At 38.3% G+C, this 20,661-nt stretch overlaps 1 protein-coding gene across 2 annotated transcripts in view; it reads left to right on the top strand.

Moving 5' to 3' along the window:
• The window catches only part of WASHC3 (WASH complex subunit 3), a 58,669-nt gene that overhangs the window by 10,785 nt on the left and 27,223 nt on the right, over nt 1–20,661 (top strand). The window contains exons 3-5 of one of the 2 annotated variants that reach the window (XM_047788175.1): nt 755–820; nt 3,968–4,075; nt 10,364–10,471. In XM_047788175.1, coding sequence (XP_047644131.1) covers nt 755–820; nt 3,968–4,075; nt 10,364–10,471 — 282 coding nt within the window. Of the gene's footprint in view, nt 1–754; nt 821–3,967; nt 4,076–10,360; nt 10,472–20,661 lie in introns of both variants that reach the window. The other variant, XM_047788174.1, reaches the window with a different exon arrangement.

Below are 20,661 nucleotides of genomic sequence, written 5' to 3' on the forward strand. Positions count from 1 at the left end.
ATTAACTACTCATCTTCCAATTTCATCATTTTTTACTTCCTTGAAAAGTTTGAATTTGGGACTAATTGTATATATTTATGTGTCATTTACAGAGGCAGATACTGTTCTAGGATATTTTGAGCTGTTTTTTGTTTTCTATGAAGAATTCTTCATCAACAAATAATTATTAAACTCCCTTTAAGTGCCAGGTACTGTTCTGGGCACTAGAGGTATAGCAGTAAATAAAAAACTCTGTCCTCAGGGGTTCCCATCATGGCTCAGCAGTAATGAACCCAACTAGTATCCATGAGGACGTGGGTTCAATCCCGGTCTTGCTCAGTGGGTTAAGGATCCGGTGTTGCTGTGAACTGTGGCACAGACCGACAGCTACAGCTTTGATTTGACCCCTAGCCTGGGAACTTCTATAGGCACCCCCCCCCCCAAAAAAAAAGGGCAAAAAAAAAAAAATTCTGTCCTCAGAGGAATTAACATTTTGGTCCCAGTGATTGATTATGGCTCTGATAATGAGCTTAATAAGGCTGAGAATATGACTTTTTCTTCTCTGTGAATGAAGTTTTATAAAATAACCATGAAGTGTGCTAGAGGAGATACTAGAATACTCGAGTTTCCATTCTCATGTAAGAGAGTAGTGAATTAGAAAATCACAAATATTTAAACCATAGTTTTTACTGTTTTCAGATCGTCCCTTTGTTATCCTTATTAACAATTTATTTTAATTAGACTTTATTCTTTTGTTTCTAATCTTGTTTTTCAGAAACTGGCAGACCTTTCTCTTCGAATCCAGCAAATTGAAACAACTCTCAATATTTTAGATGCAAAGGTTTGTATTTCTGAATAATTTGTAGGATAAACTTTTCTCCACATATACCAGCTTTCTCAGTCATGCTTAACTTTGTGTTTAGGAATTAATTCAGTCATACTTAACTTTGTGCTTAGGAATTAATTCAGTTTATTTGTTTATTTACTTTTTTATTTATTTTTGCTTTTTAGGGATGCTCCTGCGGCGTATGGAAGTTCCTAGGCCAGAGGTTGAATCCTAGCTACAACTGTCAGCCTACGCCACAGCAATGTGGGATCTGAGCCACATCTGTGACTTATATCATAGCTCATGGCAACGCGGATGCTTAATGCACTGAGTGAGGCCAGGGATCAAACCTGCATCCTCATGTATACTAGTTGGGTTTGTTTCTGCTGAGCCACGTTGAGAACTGCAGAATTAATTCAGTTTAATTCCTGCATCCATGAGCAACTCTGGATCGTTAACTCACTGCCACAGGCCAGAGATCAGACCTACATCCTGTCACTCCCAAGATGCTGCAGATCCCATTGCACCACAGCTAGAACTCCTTTGTTTTTTATAATTTCAAAGGAAATGATGTTCATTATGGATCATTAACTGAATCTTTTTAAATGTACACATGGGTCGTAGAGTTCCTGCCAAGGGTGTGGGTAAAAGGATCCAACTGTGATGTCTCAGGTTGCTGCTGAGGTGTGGGTACGATCCCCAGCCCAATGCAGCAGTGAAGTACATCACAGTTGTGGCTTGGATCAGTCCCTGGCCTGGGAACTTCATGTACTTCAGATATGACCATAAAATTTAAAACGTAAAAAAGTTACACATGGGAGTTCCCGTCATGGCGCAGTGGTCCACAAATCCGACTAGGAACCATGAGGTTGCGGGTTCGATCCCTGGCCTTGCCCAGTGGGTTAAGGATCCGGTGTTGCCGTGAGCTGTGATGTAGATTGGGGACTCGGCTTGGATCCCGAGTTGCTGTGGCTCTGGCATAGGCTGGCAGCTACAGCTCCGATTCGACCCTAGCCTGGAAACCTCCATGTGCCAATGGAGCGGCCCTAGAAAAGGCAAAAAGACAAAAAGAAAAAAAGAAAGTACACATCGGTTGAGATTTCTTTCATTCTAATCAGAAGTATGAGTAACATGTTAACAAATTGAACTGCTGTATAGTTTATTTCATTTGATGGAAAATTCACAATTATCTTTATAGTAGTCATTGGTAACACAGGACAAATTATATAAAACTTTAGATGTCTCCAGAGCAATATTTGGAAAAAATAGCAGCTGTTTTCCATTTTAAATATACTAAATGCTAGTAAAGAATAGCAGTTTTTTTTTCTTTTTAGGGCCGCACCCATAGCATATGGAAGTTCCCAAGCTAGGGCTTAGAGCTACTGGCCCACACCATAGCCACAGCAACATGGATCTGAGCTACATCAGTGACCTGTGCCACACCTCGCAGCAACGCTAGATCCCTGATCCACTGAACAAGGGCAGGGATTGAACCTTCATCGTCATGGGTACTAGTTGGATTCGTTTCCGCTGTGCCACAACAGGAACTCCCGAGAATACCAGTTTGATGGCAAAAGTTACAAAAGATATTTTCATCTTATAAAAAGCAAAAACTAAAGGTTGTTTTGATTTCAAAGTTTGCGAGTCTTATGTGTTTTTATTGTGTATAAAATAATGGAGATGCTCATATATTTTTGTGACTGTTCTTTTATCAAAAAATTGATCTTAAAAATATTAAATATTTATAAGGCAGTGAATGACTAGTTTCTTTTAGCATAAGAATCAGAACGTCTTGGAGTTCCTGTCATGGTGCAGGGGAAACGAATCCGACCAGGAACCATGAGATTGTGGGTTCAATCCCTGGCCTCGCTCAGTGAGTTAAGGATCTGGCATTGCTATGAGCTGTGGTGTAGGTTGCAGACATGGCTCGGATCTGCATTGCTGTGGCTGTAGCGTAGGCCTGCAGCTATGACTCCAACTGGACCCCGAGCCTGGGAACCTCCATATGGGTTCAGCCATACAAAGCAAAAAAAAAAAAAAAAAAGAGAATCAGAAGGTCGACTTTGTTCTTTCTCCATCATCCTGTGGACTTCAGCCACTATATTTCTCCCAGAACATTTCTCTAGCTTGGGGTTTAGGACACCAGCCTTGAATGTGTTCAAGATAGTCTCTTAACAGCCATATCCACTTTTGAAACTGGGCTGTAGCCACTGCGCTAAGTACTGTCATCAGTCAACAGTTCTCAATGAATATTACTGCTTCAGATCTTATTACCATTGGTTTTTCATTATTCTTTGTTATGAATATTTGTCTTATTTTAACGTTTGTGGAATTTTAAGTTAGGGTCCAATGTCACAAGTCAAGTTACCATATGGACGAGATAACTATAATTATTTCCATGGCCATAGAGTTAATATTCAAAGTTAGCCAAACATTTGACGAATGTATATCATTGATATCAAAATGAAATCAGAAAAGAGGCTTTACATGGATCTTTCAAATTCAGTGTGAAAGGCTCAACCACTGACAACATGCTTATCTTTGTGTATGAAAAATAATACATTTGAGTAACACTGAGTGATGTTACTAGAGAAAGAAAAAAAGGAAAAAAAAAAGAACTGCATCATAAATTGAAATGTGGCAAGAGCTTTTTCATTTCCCAGATTATTAAAACAAAATGTGCTACAAAGCATTCTGGAGGGGTGGTAGGTAAAAAAAATGTGTTTAATAAAAATATGTTTACAGTTTTGTGAGCTAAGGTTTCTTATCCCCACTTTATAGGTGAGAAAATTGAAGACAAGGAAAATTTACACAGGGCTACATATTTTGTGACTTAAACCTAGGCAATCTGACTCCAAAGCCCATGCTCTCTTTCCTTACACTAGGATTTCTTATATTTTAAAAGTAATTCCTGATAAAGGATGGTAACAAGCAAAATTAGACTAGTGAGAAATTCTTCAAAAATATTTTATTTGTGAATGCCTTTTACTTTTAAGTAGTTTATGTCATGGAGAACTTCAACCAAAGATGAGATTTTATAAACCAATTTCTCTAAATTTAAAAACTCAAGAGAGTTATTCAAAACACATAAGACTCAGAAACTTACAGTATTTAAAGTCTTAATATTATCCTCATATAACAACATTAATTTTCTTTTCTCAGTTGTCATCTATCCCAGGCCTAGATGATGTCACATTTGAAGTATCTCCTATAAATGTCACTAGGATCACAAATGAATCACATTCTGAAACCACTTCAGAGCAATTACAGGTAAGTATTTAAGTTCCAGGAAACATAAGCAGATCTTGGTTGAACCAGAGAGACCCTAAGCAGCAGGTTTAAAGAAAGAAGTTAAATAAAAATGTAACACTGAATAGTAACATTTTAAAACCTTAAGATAGGGAGTTCCTGTCCTGGCTCAGCAGAAATAAACCTGACTAGTATCCATGAGGACACAGAGTAGATCCCTGGCCTCTCTCAGTGGGTTAAGGATCTGACGTTGCCGGTGGTATCGCTGCGAACAGATGCAGCTCAGAACCCGAGTTGCTGTGGCTGTGGCATAGGCCAGCAGTTACAGCTCTGATTTGATCCCTAACCTGGGAACCTCCATATGCTCAAAAAAAAGTTAAAAATAATAAAAAATGAAAGGTTAAGATAGAAAATGAGGTTTGAGGAGTTCCTTGGTGGCCTAGTGGTTAAGGATCTGGTGTTGACACTGCTGTGTTACGGGTTTGACCCCTGACCCAAGGCACTTCTGTATGCCATAGCATGGCCAGAAAAAAAGGAAAATGAGGTTTGAAAAAAGTTACTAGCTTTTAATTTTGTTATATTGATGGGCTTCCTGAAGTTAATATTTTTCTTGCTTATAAAAAAGAAAACTGATCTGTAAAAGGATTAGGAAAAATCTTGATGACAGTTATTTTCTTCAAGTTCACTGTGGAAATTTTTTCTCAGTTCTTATAAGAAATGTGCTTTTTAAATGTTTTGTTATAAAAAATATTTCAAACATACACAAAAATAGAATATTACAGTGAATTCCCAGATGCACATTATCTGGATTCACCAGTTAAAATTTTATTGAAATTTGCTCCATCTATCTTTTTTGTCACTTACTGAAGTGAAATCCCAGGCATCATGTCATTTTACCCGTGTAATTCTTAGAGCATCTGTGAAAAGTTCTGACGTTTTCTTGTAGAACCACAATTCCTTTATCATATGCAATGTAATTAACAGTAATCCCTTAGTAATATCTAACCCCTTGTTAACAAATTCTACTCCATGAACCCTCAGCATAGACGTTACCCTGTGCGCTTGTTAGGAATGTGGACCTCAGGTTCTACCCCAAACTTACTGAGTCAGAATCTGCATTTTAATAATATCCCTCTGTGATTTGTAGACTTTTGAAATCTGAGAGATCCTGATCTAAGAAATACCAATTGTCTAAAAAGCTTTTGGGGGCGTTAACTTATTCAAATCAGCATCCTAGTAATGGCTATGCTTTATGTTTCTTATGGCTTAACGTTCATTTATGCAGTTTATGAATTTAAATTTTATATTTTATTTCAAGTAATAAAATTCTTCATTATTTAAGAACAATCTCTAATGTATCTCAGTGAGGTATTAAAATCCAAAATAAAATACCACTAAAATGGTGGTCTAACAAGTAATACTGAATAAGCAGACTCCTTATATATATGGAATTCTGCATTTGTACCTGGAGGTACTTTTCACAGGATATTTTTTCTTTTTTTTTTCTTTTTTTTTTTTATTAATAGAAACTCTATTCATAATGGTCAAAGACTGGAAGTAATCCAGAAGTTCTTGAATAGGTTAATGATTAAACAAACTGGTACACCCATACCATAGACTACTACTAAGCAATAAAAAGGAATGAGGTACAGCTACATGCAACAACCTGGATGAAACTCGAGAGAATTATGCTGAGTGAAAAAAAACCAATCCCAAAGGTTATATACTGTATGATTCTATTTATATAACATTTTTTTGTCTCTTTAGGGCCGCACCCGTGGCATATGGAGGTTCCCAGGCTAGGGGTTGAATTACAGCTGTAGCTGCTGGTCTATGCCACACCAATACCAGAACCAAGCCGTGTCTGCAACCTCACAGGATATTTTTTAGATCATGGTGGTGTTGACCATGATAATCCCTAATATGTAAAGGTTGCTTCCTGTGCGTGAGGCATGCCAAGTGCTTTTAATAAATTAACACCTTTTTTTTTTTTTTTTTTTGCTTTGTGTGGCCGCACCTGAGGCATATGGAGGTTCCTAGGCTAGGGGTCGAATCAGAGCTACAGCTGCCAGCCTATGCCACAGCAATACAGGATTCAAGCTGCATCTGTGACCTATACTACAGCTCACGGCAACACTGGTTCCTTAACGCACTGATCGAGGCCTGGGATGGAACCCACAACCTCGTGGCTCCTAGTCTGATTGTTTCCCCTGTGCCGCAACGGAACTCCTAAATTAACACATTTGATTTTATAACACCCCTATGAAGTAAATACTTTTAGTGGTTCTACTTTATAGATGTGTCAAATGAGGTACGCAGAGGTTAAGTAACTTGCTGAAGGTCAAAAAATAAGTGTAAGAGCTGGAATTTTAACCCAGCTCATCTGGTGCCAAAAGTCCTAGCTCTTACCTGCCTACTGCACTGTCTCCAACACCTGTGTTGAATTTATTAAACATATTTAACACATGTGGCACAAGGCCCTGTGGAAGGAGCCATAAATTTAGATATAGGAAGTATTTAGGGAATGAATTAGATGACTGTTTAGATATTAGAAAAGTAAACATCCACTTCATATAACAAATTACATTTGATGACCACTGGAATACATATAATATATGAGGAAATCCAGAAGTCTAACTTTACAAGGTTTTTTTCAATTAAATATGAACCATCCCTTTTCTAAAACAAGGCATATGTAAAAAATATTAAATATTTCCACTCTACCTAGTAGTTATTTTTTGGTGGAAGTTCCCAGGCTAGAGACTGAAATCAGAACTACAGTTGCCAGCCTATACCACAGCCAAAGCAACACCTGATCCAAGCCCCATTTGCAACCTACACCATAGCTCATGGCAATGCCAGATAATTAACCCACTGAGCGAGGTCAGGGATCGAACCCATGTCCTCATGGGACACTAGTCAGGTTTGTTACTGCTGAACCACAATGGGCTAACTTTTAATATTAATTTTTAATTAAATTAATATTAACTTTTAATATTAATTTTTCTAGATTTTATCATGCATATATTTTAAAACATGCAGTTGTGTTGGTATTGCCTATGTAAAGTTTCAAAAAGTGATTATGAATAATCACAGCTGAATTATCTAAAATTCAGAATGACCTGATATTCTGGGCATTTTTATTTAAAAATTATATATTAATTCATTTGGAAGATTTGTGAAGTGCTGTTGGCTTCATGAGTTTAGACAAAGATGTCAAGTTGTGTGGGTGTTTAGCTTAATAAAATAACCATTCAACATGTTCTTAATATTAAAAGCAACTTTTTATTTCTTCTCCCTTGTTTTTAACTGGTATATTTTATGTAAAATATTTTGAAATGGATTGAAGTATTGCTTAACACAGAATTTCCATTGACATTATACTCATCTCACTTATCAGACAAAAGATAACCATGTACTTTTTAAAAAAATCATCCAGGAGTTCCCGTCGTGGCGCAGTGGTTAACGAATCCGACTAGGAACCATGAGGTTGCGGGTTTCGGTCCCTGCCCTTGCTCAGTGGGTTAAGGATCCGGCGTTGCCGTGAGCTGTGGTGTAGGTTGCAGACGCGGCTCAGATCCCGCGTTGCTGTGGCTCTGGCGTAGGCTGGTGGCTACAGCTCCGATTCCACCCCTAGCCTGGGAACCTCCATATGCCGCGGGAGCGGCCCAAGAAATAGCAACAACAACAACAACAACAAAAAAATCATCCGTTCATTGCAATCTCTGTATGTAAGTCAAAGACCCAAGGTTTGCATACTGATTTTTCTGCAACTTTAATTTCATGGTTCAGATCTTATCATTACTCACAATAGAACAGCCGTTTGTGCAGATCGAGATTAATTTGAGAATAAAATGAAGGACAGTTGAGAGATATGATAGAGGATTTAATGGATCATTCAAATAGCAAAGGTGTAAGACCTGATGTAATTAAACCTTGTTGAGGTCTTGTTATTAGGCCAAAGTTAAAGGCTCAGTTTGAAGTCCTTTGGTCCTAAATGTAATTATCATTTGCTCCATTGTGTTACTGTATGTTTATTGTCCATAATTAAAAAAAAAACTTAGTCTTGTTTAAATTTTTTATTTAATTAAAATGTCTTGGGCTTTTTGTAATTATGTATTTACAGATGAATATATATATATATATATATATAAAAATCTCATTTTTTACATTTGACATGGTTATGTAACAGGGGTAACCTAAAGAATTTTGGGGGAGTTCCCGTCGTGGCTCAGCAGAAACGAATCTCACTAGCATCCATGAGGACGCAGGTTTGATCCCTGTCCTCGCTCAGTGGGTTAAGGATCCGGTGTTGCCATGAGCTGGGGTGTAGGTCGCAGACAAGGCTCGGATCTGGAATTGCTGTGGCTGTGGCTTAGGGTGGCAGCTACAGCTCCAACTGGACCCCTAGCCTGGGAAACTCCATATGTTGCAGGTGCAGCCCTAAAAAGACAAAAAAAAAAAAAAAAAAAAGAATTTTTTGGCTGTTTTACTTGCTTCAGCATTTATAACATTTAATGTATGTTTGAATTATCTTAGGAAAAACCTTAATATATAATTCATATTCTAAAAACTGAGTACTTAAAGATATTTCTTGATTTAGCTATATGTCAGCATAGATATGTATACATAAAATCAACTTCATTCTGTTAAGGAACATTCTTTTTTTTTTTTTTTGTCTTTTTGCCTTTTCTAGGGCTGCTCTCGTGGCATATGGAGATTCCCAGGCTATGGGTTTAATCGGAGCTGTAGCTGCTGGCCTACACCACAGCCCACGGCAACGCTGGATCCTTAACCCACTAGCAAGGCCAAGGATCGAACCTGCAACCACATGGTTCTAGTTGGGTTCATTAACCACTGAGCCAGGATGGGAACTCCTTAAGGAACATAGTCTTAATTCTCATATACAGATAAGAGTGAGAATTCATCAAGTAAACCTACTCTGAATGTTCAGGTTTATAGACAAATCAAGAACTGTATACAGACAGTTGTAGCTTTGTGCTTAAGTGAAGATAGATTTGTGTTGTGGACAGGTTTCAGTTAACACGATACCATGCAAAGTGAGAACTGCCCATATGATAATAACTTTGAATCTAGAAAGACCATTCCTCAGTATTCTTCATTATTATAAGTAGTATTTTGTGTTTATAATCTTCATCACTCGGTAGAGAACGTTAATAATTCCATCAGTAGGAGTTCCCGTCGTGGCGCAGTGGTTAACGAATCCGACTAGGAACCATGAGGTTGCGGGTTCGGTCCCTGCCCTTGCTCAGCGGGTTAACGATCCGGCGTTGCCGTGAGCTGTGGTGTAGGTTTGCAGACGTGGCTCAGATCCCGTGTTGCTGTGGCTCTGGCGTAGGCCGGTGGCTACAGCTCTGATTCAACCCCTAGCCTGGGAATCTCCATATGCCGCGGGAGCGGCCCAAGAAATAGCAACAACAACAACAACAGACAAAAGACAAAAGACAAAAAAAAAAATAATAATTCCATCAGTAGCTGAAATATACAGAAACAGATAATTTTGTCTAAGAAATGGGCTTCTCGTTCACAGATTCTCCAGGCATTGGTCTCTACAGATGTTAGAATAGCCATATACACTTAGGAGTATTCAATAAATGAGATGGTATTATGTAGATGGTACCTAGAGAATCCATTTTCTGTCCACTGCAGTTGAACAATTGACAAATCAAATAGTTTTATTAAAAGTTTTAGTAAAATCATAGGTCCATCAATAATTATGTTTTTATATCAGCACTTGGGAAAGTAAAACAGAATTCTAACTTTTTTTTTTTTTTTTTTTGTCTTTAGGGCTGCACCCATGGCATATGGAGGTTCCCAGGCTAGGAGTTGAATCAGAGCTGCAGATGCCAACCTATGCCACAGCCATAGCAATGCAGGATTTGAGGCACATCTTCGATCTACACACCACAGCTCATGGCAACGCTGGATCCTTAACCCACTGAGTGAGGTCAGGGATAGAACCTGCATCCTCATGGATGCTAGTAAGATTCCTTTCCGCTGAACCATAATGGGAACTCCAGAATTCTAATTTTTTAATGCCATGAATATATTTGCATTTTTGAAGAAATAATATAGTGTTGATATTAAGTGCAACTTTATCTGTAATCATATTTAAGTATTTATAAATATTTGGAAACATATCCCATAATTATTGATACTAAATATAGAAACATTTTTTTCTGATATAGGTTGCTTTGGAATTGCTTTTTAAAAAAATCCCTTTTAAGTAACATGATGGGCTCCTTATGTGAATTGTCTAAAGATTTATATAAATACTCTCTTCAGCAGAACAGTTTCCAAGACTCCGGACCACAGGAAAGTGAAGTAACACCAGAAAATACCTTAACTGTAGCCAAGGATCCAAGATACGCCAGATATCTCAAAATGGTTCAAGTGGTAAGCTCATTTGGTCTGTCTTCTCTGTCTAGCAGCCTCGTTTGATATTCTTAGAGGTTTCATTGATATTTTATCAATCTCAGAAAACTGCTAAACCGAGGGACCAAGTTTTCTACTCTTACTTCTTTCCTATGTTTAATTGATGCCCTAATGAAAAGTAAGCAGAAGTCAAATCTTTCTAATTGAAATTGTTCTCACACTTTGAATTAACATAATTTAATACAGATTTATGTAAATTTTTGCTTTATGTAAAATAATCTTTTCAAATCTTGGATATATCAGGTAGAGGAATGAAAGTGGACTGTCCACTTAGTGAATCATATGGCTTTAACTTAATTCCTGTATGCTATTACAAATAATGATTTTTCTCTATGTTTTTATTCTAAATTTCACCTGTCAGTGGTTTGGTTCATAGAAAAGAGCATGTCGCTTTGCCCATGTAAGGTACTGCTTTAATATTATGACTTGAGAATTCATGTATTTTTTAAGAAATCATTACATGGCATGATGCAAAAAGTACAACAAAATACATGCTGTTCCATAATAGCATAAGGTAATTTCTTTTCATTCCTGTAGAAAGTCCTATAGCTGTAGTCAAAGGAGCTAGCTATCCATTTTTCAGTTGATCAAAAAATTAATGCTTTTGTAAAATTATTTTATCAGGCAAAGAAGTACTAATATTAAAAACAGTTTTGCTGTTCTGGCATTATTTTTCACCAAAATAATTAAACACACTATCTGACAACCTGAGAGGATAGATTGGCTTATTAATTAATTAATTTGGGTAAAGGAGAAAAAGATAGCTTTATTGCTTTGCCAGGCAAAGGGGGCCACAGCAGGCTAGTGCCTTAAAGACTGTGTTCCCCTTGGAAGGGATTAAGAGGTGGTTTTTTGTGTGGAGAGTGGAAAATAGGGCCAGAGATAAGGGTCAGTGTAGAGTCCTAGTCTTGTATTGTCTTTCTTTCTTTTTTTTTTAAATTTTTTTATTGTTATTTCCCCAATACAATTTTTTTTCTACTGTATTGTATTGTCTTTCAAAGCTGATATTTAGTGGCCCCACTCTTCATTCTGGTCTGCCTTCTTCCAAGAATGAAGAATGCTGCATCAAGTAGTTCTTCCATTTGTTGGGGCTTTCAGTTCTGCAGAAGGCTCCAAGATACTGTTGTGTATATACCTTAAGGAGGAACCAGGACCCTGCCCCAAGGCTGCACTGCTCCTCCCTGGTCTCTGCATCCCCTCCCTTCTCTGCCCTTTGGAACTCAGGGAAGGTCATGGAGCCTGAAGCTTATTCCCTAGAAACAAGAAATGGAGGATACAGAAAGGCTTGTGTAACCCGGAGCCTCACAGGGCCCTGCTCCGTTATATTCCTCCCTTTTCTTCGATGCTCCTCAGTCTTGAGGAGAACAGAAGAAGAAAGGGAATAATTTTGGGTAGAGATGTTAATCGTAAACTCAGCAAAGGAACTTGGTTTTAGGGGGACTTTAGATTAGCTTATTTAGAAACTACAGCAGTGTCAGTGAGGAAAGAATCCCTCATTTCTAGTTGTTGGAACAAGTAGATTTGTCATTAAAAAAATAGTAATAATTTTATTTGTTTGTTTATTTGGCTCTGCCTGTGGCACGTGGAAGTTCCTGGGCCAAAATTCTTCATTGACAGTCAAAACCCTGGGCTTTTGGCTTTAGGAAAAAAAACAATAACAACAACAACAAAAAACAGACATTTTTGTTTGGGGGATGGAAATATATAAAGGTTTTTTTTTTAATAAGAATAAAATAGGTGTTCCCATTGTGGCTCAGTGGGTTAAGGACCTGACATTGTCTCTGTGAGGCTGCAGGTTCCATCCTTGGCCTCACTCAGTGAGTTAAGGATCTAGTGTTGCTACAAGCTGTGCCATAGGTCACAGTTGCAGCTTGGATCTGGTGTTGTTGTGGTGTAGCTCGCAGCTGCAGCTCTGATTCAGCCCCTGGCACGGGAACTTCCATGTGCCACAGGTGCAGCTGTAAAAGAAAAAAAAAAAAAGTAGGGCTAGTTTGAATGTGAATCATAATAAATGAATTTTTAATACTAGAACCCAGGTAAGCTTAAACTAAGTATATAATATAGAATGTTAAAAACTATGTTTGACTCTTTGAAACAAAAGATGAAAAGTGTTTCAGGGTGACTCTGAAAGGCTTTCTAATTGGTCTCTTTTTGACTAACCTATATAAAATTGGAAATAGGAAAATCTACTTGATAACTAGACAACTAACTGCCTTGAAACATTTGATAAAAAGACCACATCTTAGAATAATTGTTACATTTTGGTACATTGCCTCTGATTTTATAAGAACTTGAAAATTCTCATTTTTCTTTTCACTATAAATCTATTGTCCTTTTATTCCACAGATATTTATTTATTTATTTTTAATTTTTTCAATGATTGTTATTTTTTTACCATCATAGCTGGTTTACAGTGTTTCTGTCAATTTTCTACTGTACAGCAGGGTGACCCAGTCACATATATATATATATATACATATATATATATACATTCTTTTTTCTCACATTATCATGCTCCATCATAAGTGACCAGATATAGTTCCCAGTGCTATACAGCAGGATCCCATGGCTAATTCATTCCAAAGGCAATAGTCTGCATCTATTAACCCCAAACTCCCAGTCCACCCCACTCCCTCCCCCTCCCTCTTAGCAACCACAAGTCTGTTTCCACAGATTATTATTATTTTTTGTCTTTTTTTTTTTTGTCCTTTTGCCATTTCTTGGACCGCATCCGCGGCATATGAGGTTCCCAGGTTAGGGGTCCAATCGGAGCTGTAGCTGCTGGTCTACACCAGAGCCACGGCAACTCAGGATCCGAGCCGCGTCTGCAACCTACACCACAGCTCACAGCAACGCCGGATCCTTAACCCACTGAGCAGGCCAGGGATCGAACCCACAACCTCATGGTTCCTAGTCGGATTCATTAACTGCTGCGCCACGACGGGAACTCCGTCCACAGGTATTTATTAAGTACATACTTTAAGGTATCATATTAGGTATTGTCTAGATTTAATTAGCCGGCTAAAGTTTCCAGACACCACTTGACATTTTTTTGTTATTAATTACTTAGACAAGCTCCACTGCTTTCCAGAATCAAATATATATAATATCATATGTTTGTGTATGTATATAGGTAAATGATTCTTTACATATTCATTCTTCTAATCACGTAGCTTACCATATCACTAGGAATAAAAGCAAAAAGTCCTTCACAGGCCCCCTTAATTTTAGCTCCCTTAATACCTTTCTCATCTCATCTTCACTCATTCTGCTCTAGCTCCACTGGCCTCCTTGATGTTCCTTGAATAAATATATGGACAGTTGCCTATCTCAGGGCCTTTGCATCAGTTCTCTCTGCCTGAAACACTTTCCCCAAATATTTTATGGTTGCTCCCTCTTTTCCTTCAAATCTTTACAGAAATACTACGTCTTCCTAGTTCCATTCCTTTTATTCCTTTCTAACTACATTTTTCTTCATATAACCATCCAATTATATGCATATTTTACATACAGACATTGTTTGTGTCTCTCCTGCTACTTGAAAGTAAACTCCACAAGGGTAGGGAATTTTTTGTTTTCTGCACTATTCCCAGTTCCTAGAATAATACTTGGCACACAGCATTTACCTAGGAATGAAAATTTCTGTATTTTTCTCTATGCCGTTTTAACTTTTGATAGGTTTGGGAGATAGCTCAATGGTTTTCTTTCTTTTTTTTCTTTTTGCTATTTCTTTGGGCCACTCCCGCGGCATATGGAGGTTCCCAGGCTAGGGGTTGAATCGGAGCTGTAGCCACCGGCCTACGCCAGAGCCACAGCAACGTGGGATCCGAGCTGCGTCTGCAACCTACACCACAGCTCACGGCAACGCCGGATCGTTAACCCACTGAGCAAGGGCAGGGATTGAACCCGCAACCTCATGGTTCCTAGTTGGATTCGTTAACCACTGCACCACAACGGGAACGCCAATGGTTTTCAAAGTAAGAAACTTCTTCAAAATAATAGGTTTCTAGGAGTTCCCGTCGTGGTTCAGTGGAAATGAATCCGAGTAGGAACCATGGGGTTGTGGGTTCGATCCCTGGCCTCTCTCAGTGGGTTGGGGATCTGGCCTTTCCGTGGGCTGTGGTGTGGGTTGGAGATGTGGCTCAGAGCTGGCGTTGCTGTGGCTCCGGCTTAGGCCGGTGGCTACAGCTCTGATTTGACCCCTGGCCTGGGAAGCTCCATATGCCACAGGGTGCGGCCCTTAAAAAAGGACAAAAAGACAAAAAAAAAAAAAATATGGGTTTCTGGTTAGTGCCCTGTTACATGAGAATCTCTGCAGTTGGGACTTGAAGGTAGAGCACATGTGTTTTAATAAAAGTTCTTCTAAGAACTGTTTAAAAATATTTTATGCTATATTATAACATCATTCAATTAATTTTATCTTAAAACATTTAAGAAGTAATAAATTATTAATTATATGTTATATTAATTTTATGTTTTGATTTTTTAAACTCTCTAATTCTATAGCAGTACCTGACACTTAGCTTTAGCCTATCCTTTGTGCTTGGTGTCACCATAGCAGGGGTTTAATTTCTTCTGCCTCAGACTTTTTCTGTTTTTAGTCCAATTTCCCTGATTTTAGTCCTTTGCCTCCCTTCTGCCTTTAGTATGGTGTTTCTAATTCTTAAACATTTCCAGGGTTCTGGAAGTGCTGCTTCTATGTGGTATCCTCCTCTCAAGCACGTGGACTTGGCCTTCCTTTGCTATACTAAGTCATTCTTTTATCTGCTTTTAATTTCCATGTATTGTGGTTCGTGTTTGCCTCTTAGTCATTAAATTGGAGTTTGTTATTTCTTTTTGCCTATTGTTTGGGAGTAATAATCTGCAAGAAGAAAGCAAGGGACCAGCATCTTTGCTTTGAAATTGTATGTTCATCCAAGTCAAATTTAATTTTAGTGTTTTTAGTTCATTGTGCCAACCTGCATCCCAGAAGCTTATTACCCAACTTTTCGTTTCCTGTTGCTCCCAGTCCTACAGTTCATTCTTCAAACCACAAAACTTTCCAACATAAGCTCCATGCTTTTCCACCTCTGAATCTAGATCCTTCTCTCACTCACTCTCTCTTTTTTTTTAGAGCCATACCCTCGGCATATGGAGGCTCCCAGGCTAGGGGTCGAATCAGAGCTACAGCTGCCGGCCTACTCCACAGCTCACAGCAACGCCAGATCCTTAACTCCCTGAACGAGGCCAGGGATCAAACTTGTGGCCTCATGGATGCTAGTCAGATTTGTTTCTAATGCTCCAGGATGGGAACTCCTAGATCCTTCTTCTCTTGATCACTGCATGTCTCGTATAGTCATCTGACATGTTCCTGTGAGCACTCTCAGTAAATTATCCCAGGTTCTGAACTCAGAGTCATGTCTCCCAGAAGTCATATCTCCTTTCATTGATCTATCCAACCATTTATCTGCTGTGTTGAAAAGGAAGTCATGAGTGGAAGAACTTTTCTTGATCGATCCTTGTATTCATTTTAACACCTTGTCTATAAAGGTGTCCAATCAATATTTGTTGAATGTACTGCCTTATCTTGCATAAGGATAACACTCTTTTCCAGCTTTGTGTCACCTGGAAATGTGTAAATGTGCTCCTGTTTCTTCAAGTTTTTTTCCTTTTTATGGCCACACCTGTGGCATATGGAAGTTCCCAGACTAGGAGTCGCATGGAGCTGTGGCTACAGGCTGACCCCACAGCAACACTGGGTCTGAGCCACATCTGCAACCTACACCACACCTTGTGACAACGCAAGATCCTTAACCCGTTGTGCAAGTCCAGGGAATGAACCCACATCCTCTTGGACACTAACTGGAGTTCTTAACCCACTGAGCCACAATGGGAACTCCAAGTTATTGATTTAAAATATTTTGTAGAAGCCAACCAAGAAGAGACCAAGTAGAGGTCTCCCTTAAGACTTACATGAACCTGCCAGTCACTATTCTTTGGATTATAGTTATTAAGCTATCTATACATATCATTTCTCCTGTTTCCTAAGAGTATCATGAGTGACGGTCACAACATCCAGCCACAGATTTGGCTGCATGATTTGGCTTCATTGGCATGGTCACTACTAGAGTTCCTGTCACTTCTGCATCATCATTCAGTTCTGGTTTATTTAAAAATCCAAGTATGAAATCATTAAATCAGTTCCCCTCATTGCTTTCTCTGTTTGTTGGAGGGTGAAATTTTCATCAAGGTAACTTAAAAACTTATCAGATGCTCTTATTTGAACAAAATTAAGCTGCCAGTACATGTAAATAGCTGATGTCCTCTACCCATCATGACTTGATCTTATCCTTGTGCTTGTTTGCAACATGTTTTACCCTTGTGCTAAATCCTCCTTCTAGTCAGGTGACCATAAAGTATATTCCTTCAGAGAATACAACTGTAGCCTTTTTTTTTTTTTTTTTTTGCCACACCCACAGCATGTGGAAATTGCTAGGCCAGGCGTTGAACCTGCATTGCAGTTACAGTCTGTGCTACAGCTGTGGCAATGCCAGATCCTTAACCTATGTTGCCACAGGGGAACTTCCTTTTTTTTTGCTTTTTAGGGCCACACCCTCGGCATATGGAAGTTCTCAGGCTACGGGTTGATTCCAAGCTACAGCCACAGCAATGCTGGATCTCAGCCTCATCTGCAACCTACACCACTGCTCAAAGCTATGCCGGATCCTTAACCCACTGAGCAAGGCCAGGGATCGAACCTGCATCCTCATGGGTAATCGTCGGGTTCATTTCCCCTGTGCCACAATGGGAACTCCAGGGAACTTCCAACTACTGCCTTCTTTTAGCTTCACTTAGGGATTCCTTCATCCCATGTTCCAGAATTTCCATATATGTGTATATGTATTGGTTTAAAGGTATCTCCCCGCTTCCATGGTAACATATCGTAAGATACTTCTCTCAAATGTCAGTTCCCTACTATAAATGTCTTCCCACTTTTTCTCAGTACCTGAGATTTACTTGTTTTGAAATTTCAGGTTTGCTCTATACAGACTCTCTCTCTCTCACACACACACACACACACCTTTTTTCTAAGCTATTGGATTGTTTTTTTAATTGTTCATATTTTTTCTCTTAATAATTACCTATAGTTCTTCAACTCTGCTTTTCTCCCCTATGATATTATTCTTGTTCATAGTCTTGCAGTTTTAATTGAGCAATTTTTTATCTTTTAGTTTCTGTTTAAAGCCCCTTGATCATACCTATGGGTCTTGCTAAAGATAATCTTTTGGCTCTTTTGGACTTCTCCAGTAGTATAATCACTCTAGTTTCATAAATTGTCACCTAAAATATTGATTCAGCAGCACTATATAGCTCGTTGTGTTAACTGTATCTATGTCTTTATAAAATTGTAACTTTAACTTTTGTTCTTTTTAAAGAACAAAAGATAGTAACATCCTACTTTAGAAAATACCTCATGGGGAGTTCCCGTTGTGGCGCAGCGGAGACGAATCCGACTGGTGTCCATGGGGACGCGGGTTCAATCCCTGGCTTCACTCAGTGGATCGGGGATCTGGTGTTGCCAGGAGCTGTGGTAAAGGTCGCAGACATGTGGTATAGGCCAACAGTTATGATTCGACCCCTGGTCTGAGAACTTCCATGTACCGAGGATGTGGCCCTAAAAAGCAAAAAAAAAAAAAAAGGAAGAAGAAAGAAAGACAAAAGAAAATGCCTCATGGAAGTAGAGTCATTTAGAGACCCCTTGCAATCCGTATCATTGAATCCTTCAATTTCTGTCATTGACATGGGAAGAATTTAGGTAGCTTTGTATCTCTTTTCTTTAGGATAGTAAAGTGGCTTCCTATTTTTTGTGTTAGTCTACTAAGTAGTTATTCATGTTCTATGATGATTCAGTTCCTTGACTGTGACTGAGGATGAACGGGATTCAGAGGGATATATGTAAGAGCCTAATAACCCCAGCTAATTCCTGAGGGTAGCTTTATTAGAAATTGCCTTATCAATATTAGAAGTGTTCCACTTCCCAACAAGATTATAGATTTTCATTAAAATGCCCAATTTTTCTCATCCTCAGAGGGCAAATAAAGTTTCTCTTGCTTACTGTACATCACTAAAATTTAGTTTTAATTATTAATGTAGAGAATGACCATTTCAGCATAATCCATCAAATAATCTTGGGTACACATTACTACATGTTATCAAAGCTGAATTTTGGAAGCCTACATTCTAGAATTTAGGGAATTGTGTTAACTAATGGAAAAATAGCATCGTCTCCAGAAAACCTGTCTTTCTGGGGGAAAAAAAATCACTGTAATTATACCAACAGTATAAAAAAGTAATCCTTAGATCTCCCAAATAACCATTTCTCTCCCATCAGAAGGAATTAACAATGCCGCGGAGCTTTCCTCCTACTAAGGACAGTTATAGGATTTCTTTCACTTCTAATAGCCTTTATATTTTTGTCATTTAAAAATATGGGTTACTGTTCCATAAACAGTCTTATACCTGTAACTCCACATGTGCTGAGGGTCTTATCTTTTTCCAAAATGTGATATTCTTCCACTCAGCATCTTAATATTTACTAGGTCCTCAACCTTTTTGTAATCTTTTCTCTTCTTTCTTTCCTGAATTATTGTTTAGAACCATGTCATTCTCTCTAATAAGACAGAGTCTGTTTCTCAAGCCCTTTCAGCTTCTCTACTTGTATAAAAGTTTGAATTTGCACACTGCCCATGTAGTGATCACTCACTTCAACAGGAAGACATAGCAAGTCCAGTAACTTGTGAACACTGTGGTTTTTTTTTTTTTTAAACTTTAGACTTTCTTGGTATCAGGATGAACTATAATCTTTTTTGTCTTCCTAAGCTGCTCTGAAAACTTCCTCCTTCTGGGTCCTAGATATCTCCTGGAATTTACTGCTTTTAAATTTGCCTTGCCTCTCTCTTCACACACTGACAAATCTATTTTAGAGCCTAGGTAATTAAAACTACATAATTGATATAAACTCCTTTGAACAGAAGCCAACAAAATCAGTGTCACAAGTACTAATAATGCACAGAGAAATAAGCAGCACCTTGCTTTTTAGCCTCCTACTTTTTTTTTTTGTTACTCCTGGATTACCACCCTCTGTGAGATACAAAAAGGATTATAGTTCCAGGCTGTACTTCCCAGTGAGACAATGTGAATGCCTTGGAGTACACCCAGATCTTTTCTCTGTAGTTCTGGGCTACAACATGCTATAGTTTCTTAACTTTCTCAGGCAGTCCTGTGTGACCATAATCAGGTCCTATCACCTCTTAAGGTCCCAGTTCCCTCGTACATAAAATGTTTTCTAATGTTCTCTCTAAACTTATGATCTATTAATTAATCCCCAAATTTTGATCTCATTGTTAATGAATGTTCCTGGAACACCTGCTGGCATTTTCTGATTTTTTTTTTTCCTTTTTAAGTAAGCTTTACACGAGATTTTCAGTGAGTAATACTCTTGTGTTCCAAATGTGGCAGATAATTGATTCCGATTTAATGTTTGTTGTCATAATAGTGCAGCACAAGTCTTTACTAAATTACATATTGCTTTTATAACTTAACTGGAATTGTGTGCATAGATCTCTTTTCCAACAGTTCTCCCCTTTTTACTGGCAGAGCTTGGTGAATCCTTTGCCAGTAATAAATTATACATTGGGAAAATCCGACTTCCACACCAAGAAGCTAATGACTTGTATTTTTGAAACCATATTTGCCAAAACAAGTCTCTTCGGACACTTAGTTTTTTTTAAAGATCTATTTTGTTTGGCTGGTTTAAAATGTGAATTGAATAATCTCCTTGGTTCTGGTGGTTCTGATGCAACTGTTGCCAGCAGTGGATGTTGGCTTGGGAAAATGTGACTTCCATTACCTAAGGATGAAGAATCTAACTGATTATTAAAGATGTTCATCAAGAAATTATACAATTTGAACCCGGAGAAACTAATCAAGCATGAAGTAGGGTGCTCTTTAGATAAGGTGTAGCTTTTTAAAACGAGATAAGAACTTTATTTTTTTATTTTATTTTTATTTTTTTGTCTTTTTGCTATTTCTTTGGGCCGCTCCCATGGCATATGGAGGTTCCCAGGCTAGGGGTCGAATCGGAGCTGTAGCCCCCAGCCTATGCCAGAGCC

The sequence above is a fragment of the Phacochoerus africanus genome, chromosome 7, assembly GCF_016906955.1.
Source record: "Phacochoerus africanus isolate WHEZ1 chromosome 7, ROS_Pafr_v1, whole genome shotgun sequence".
NCBI classification, from domain to species: Eukaryota; Metazoa; Chordata; class Mammalia; order Artiodactyla; family Suidae; genus Phacochoerus; species Phacochoerus africanus.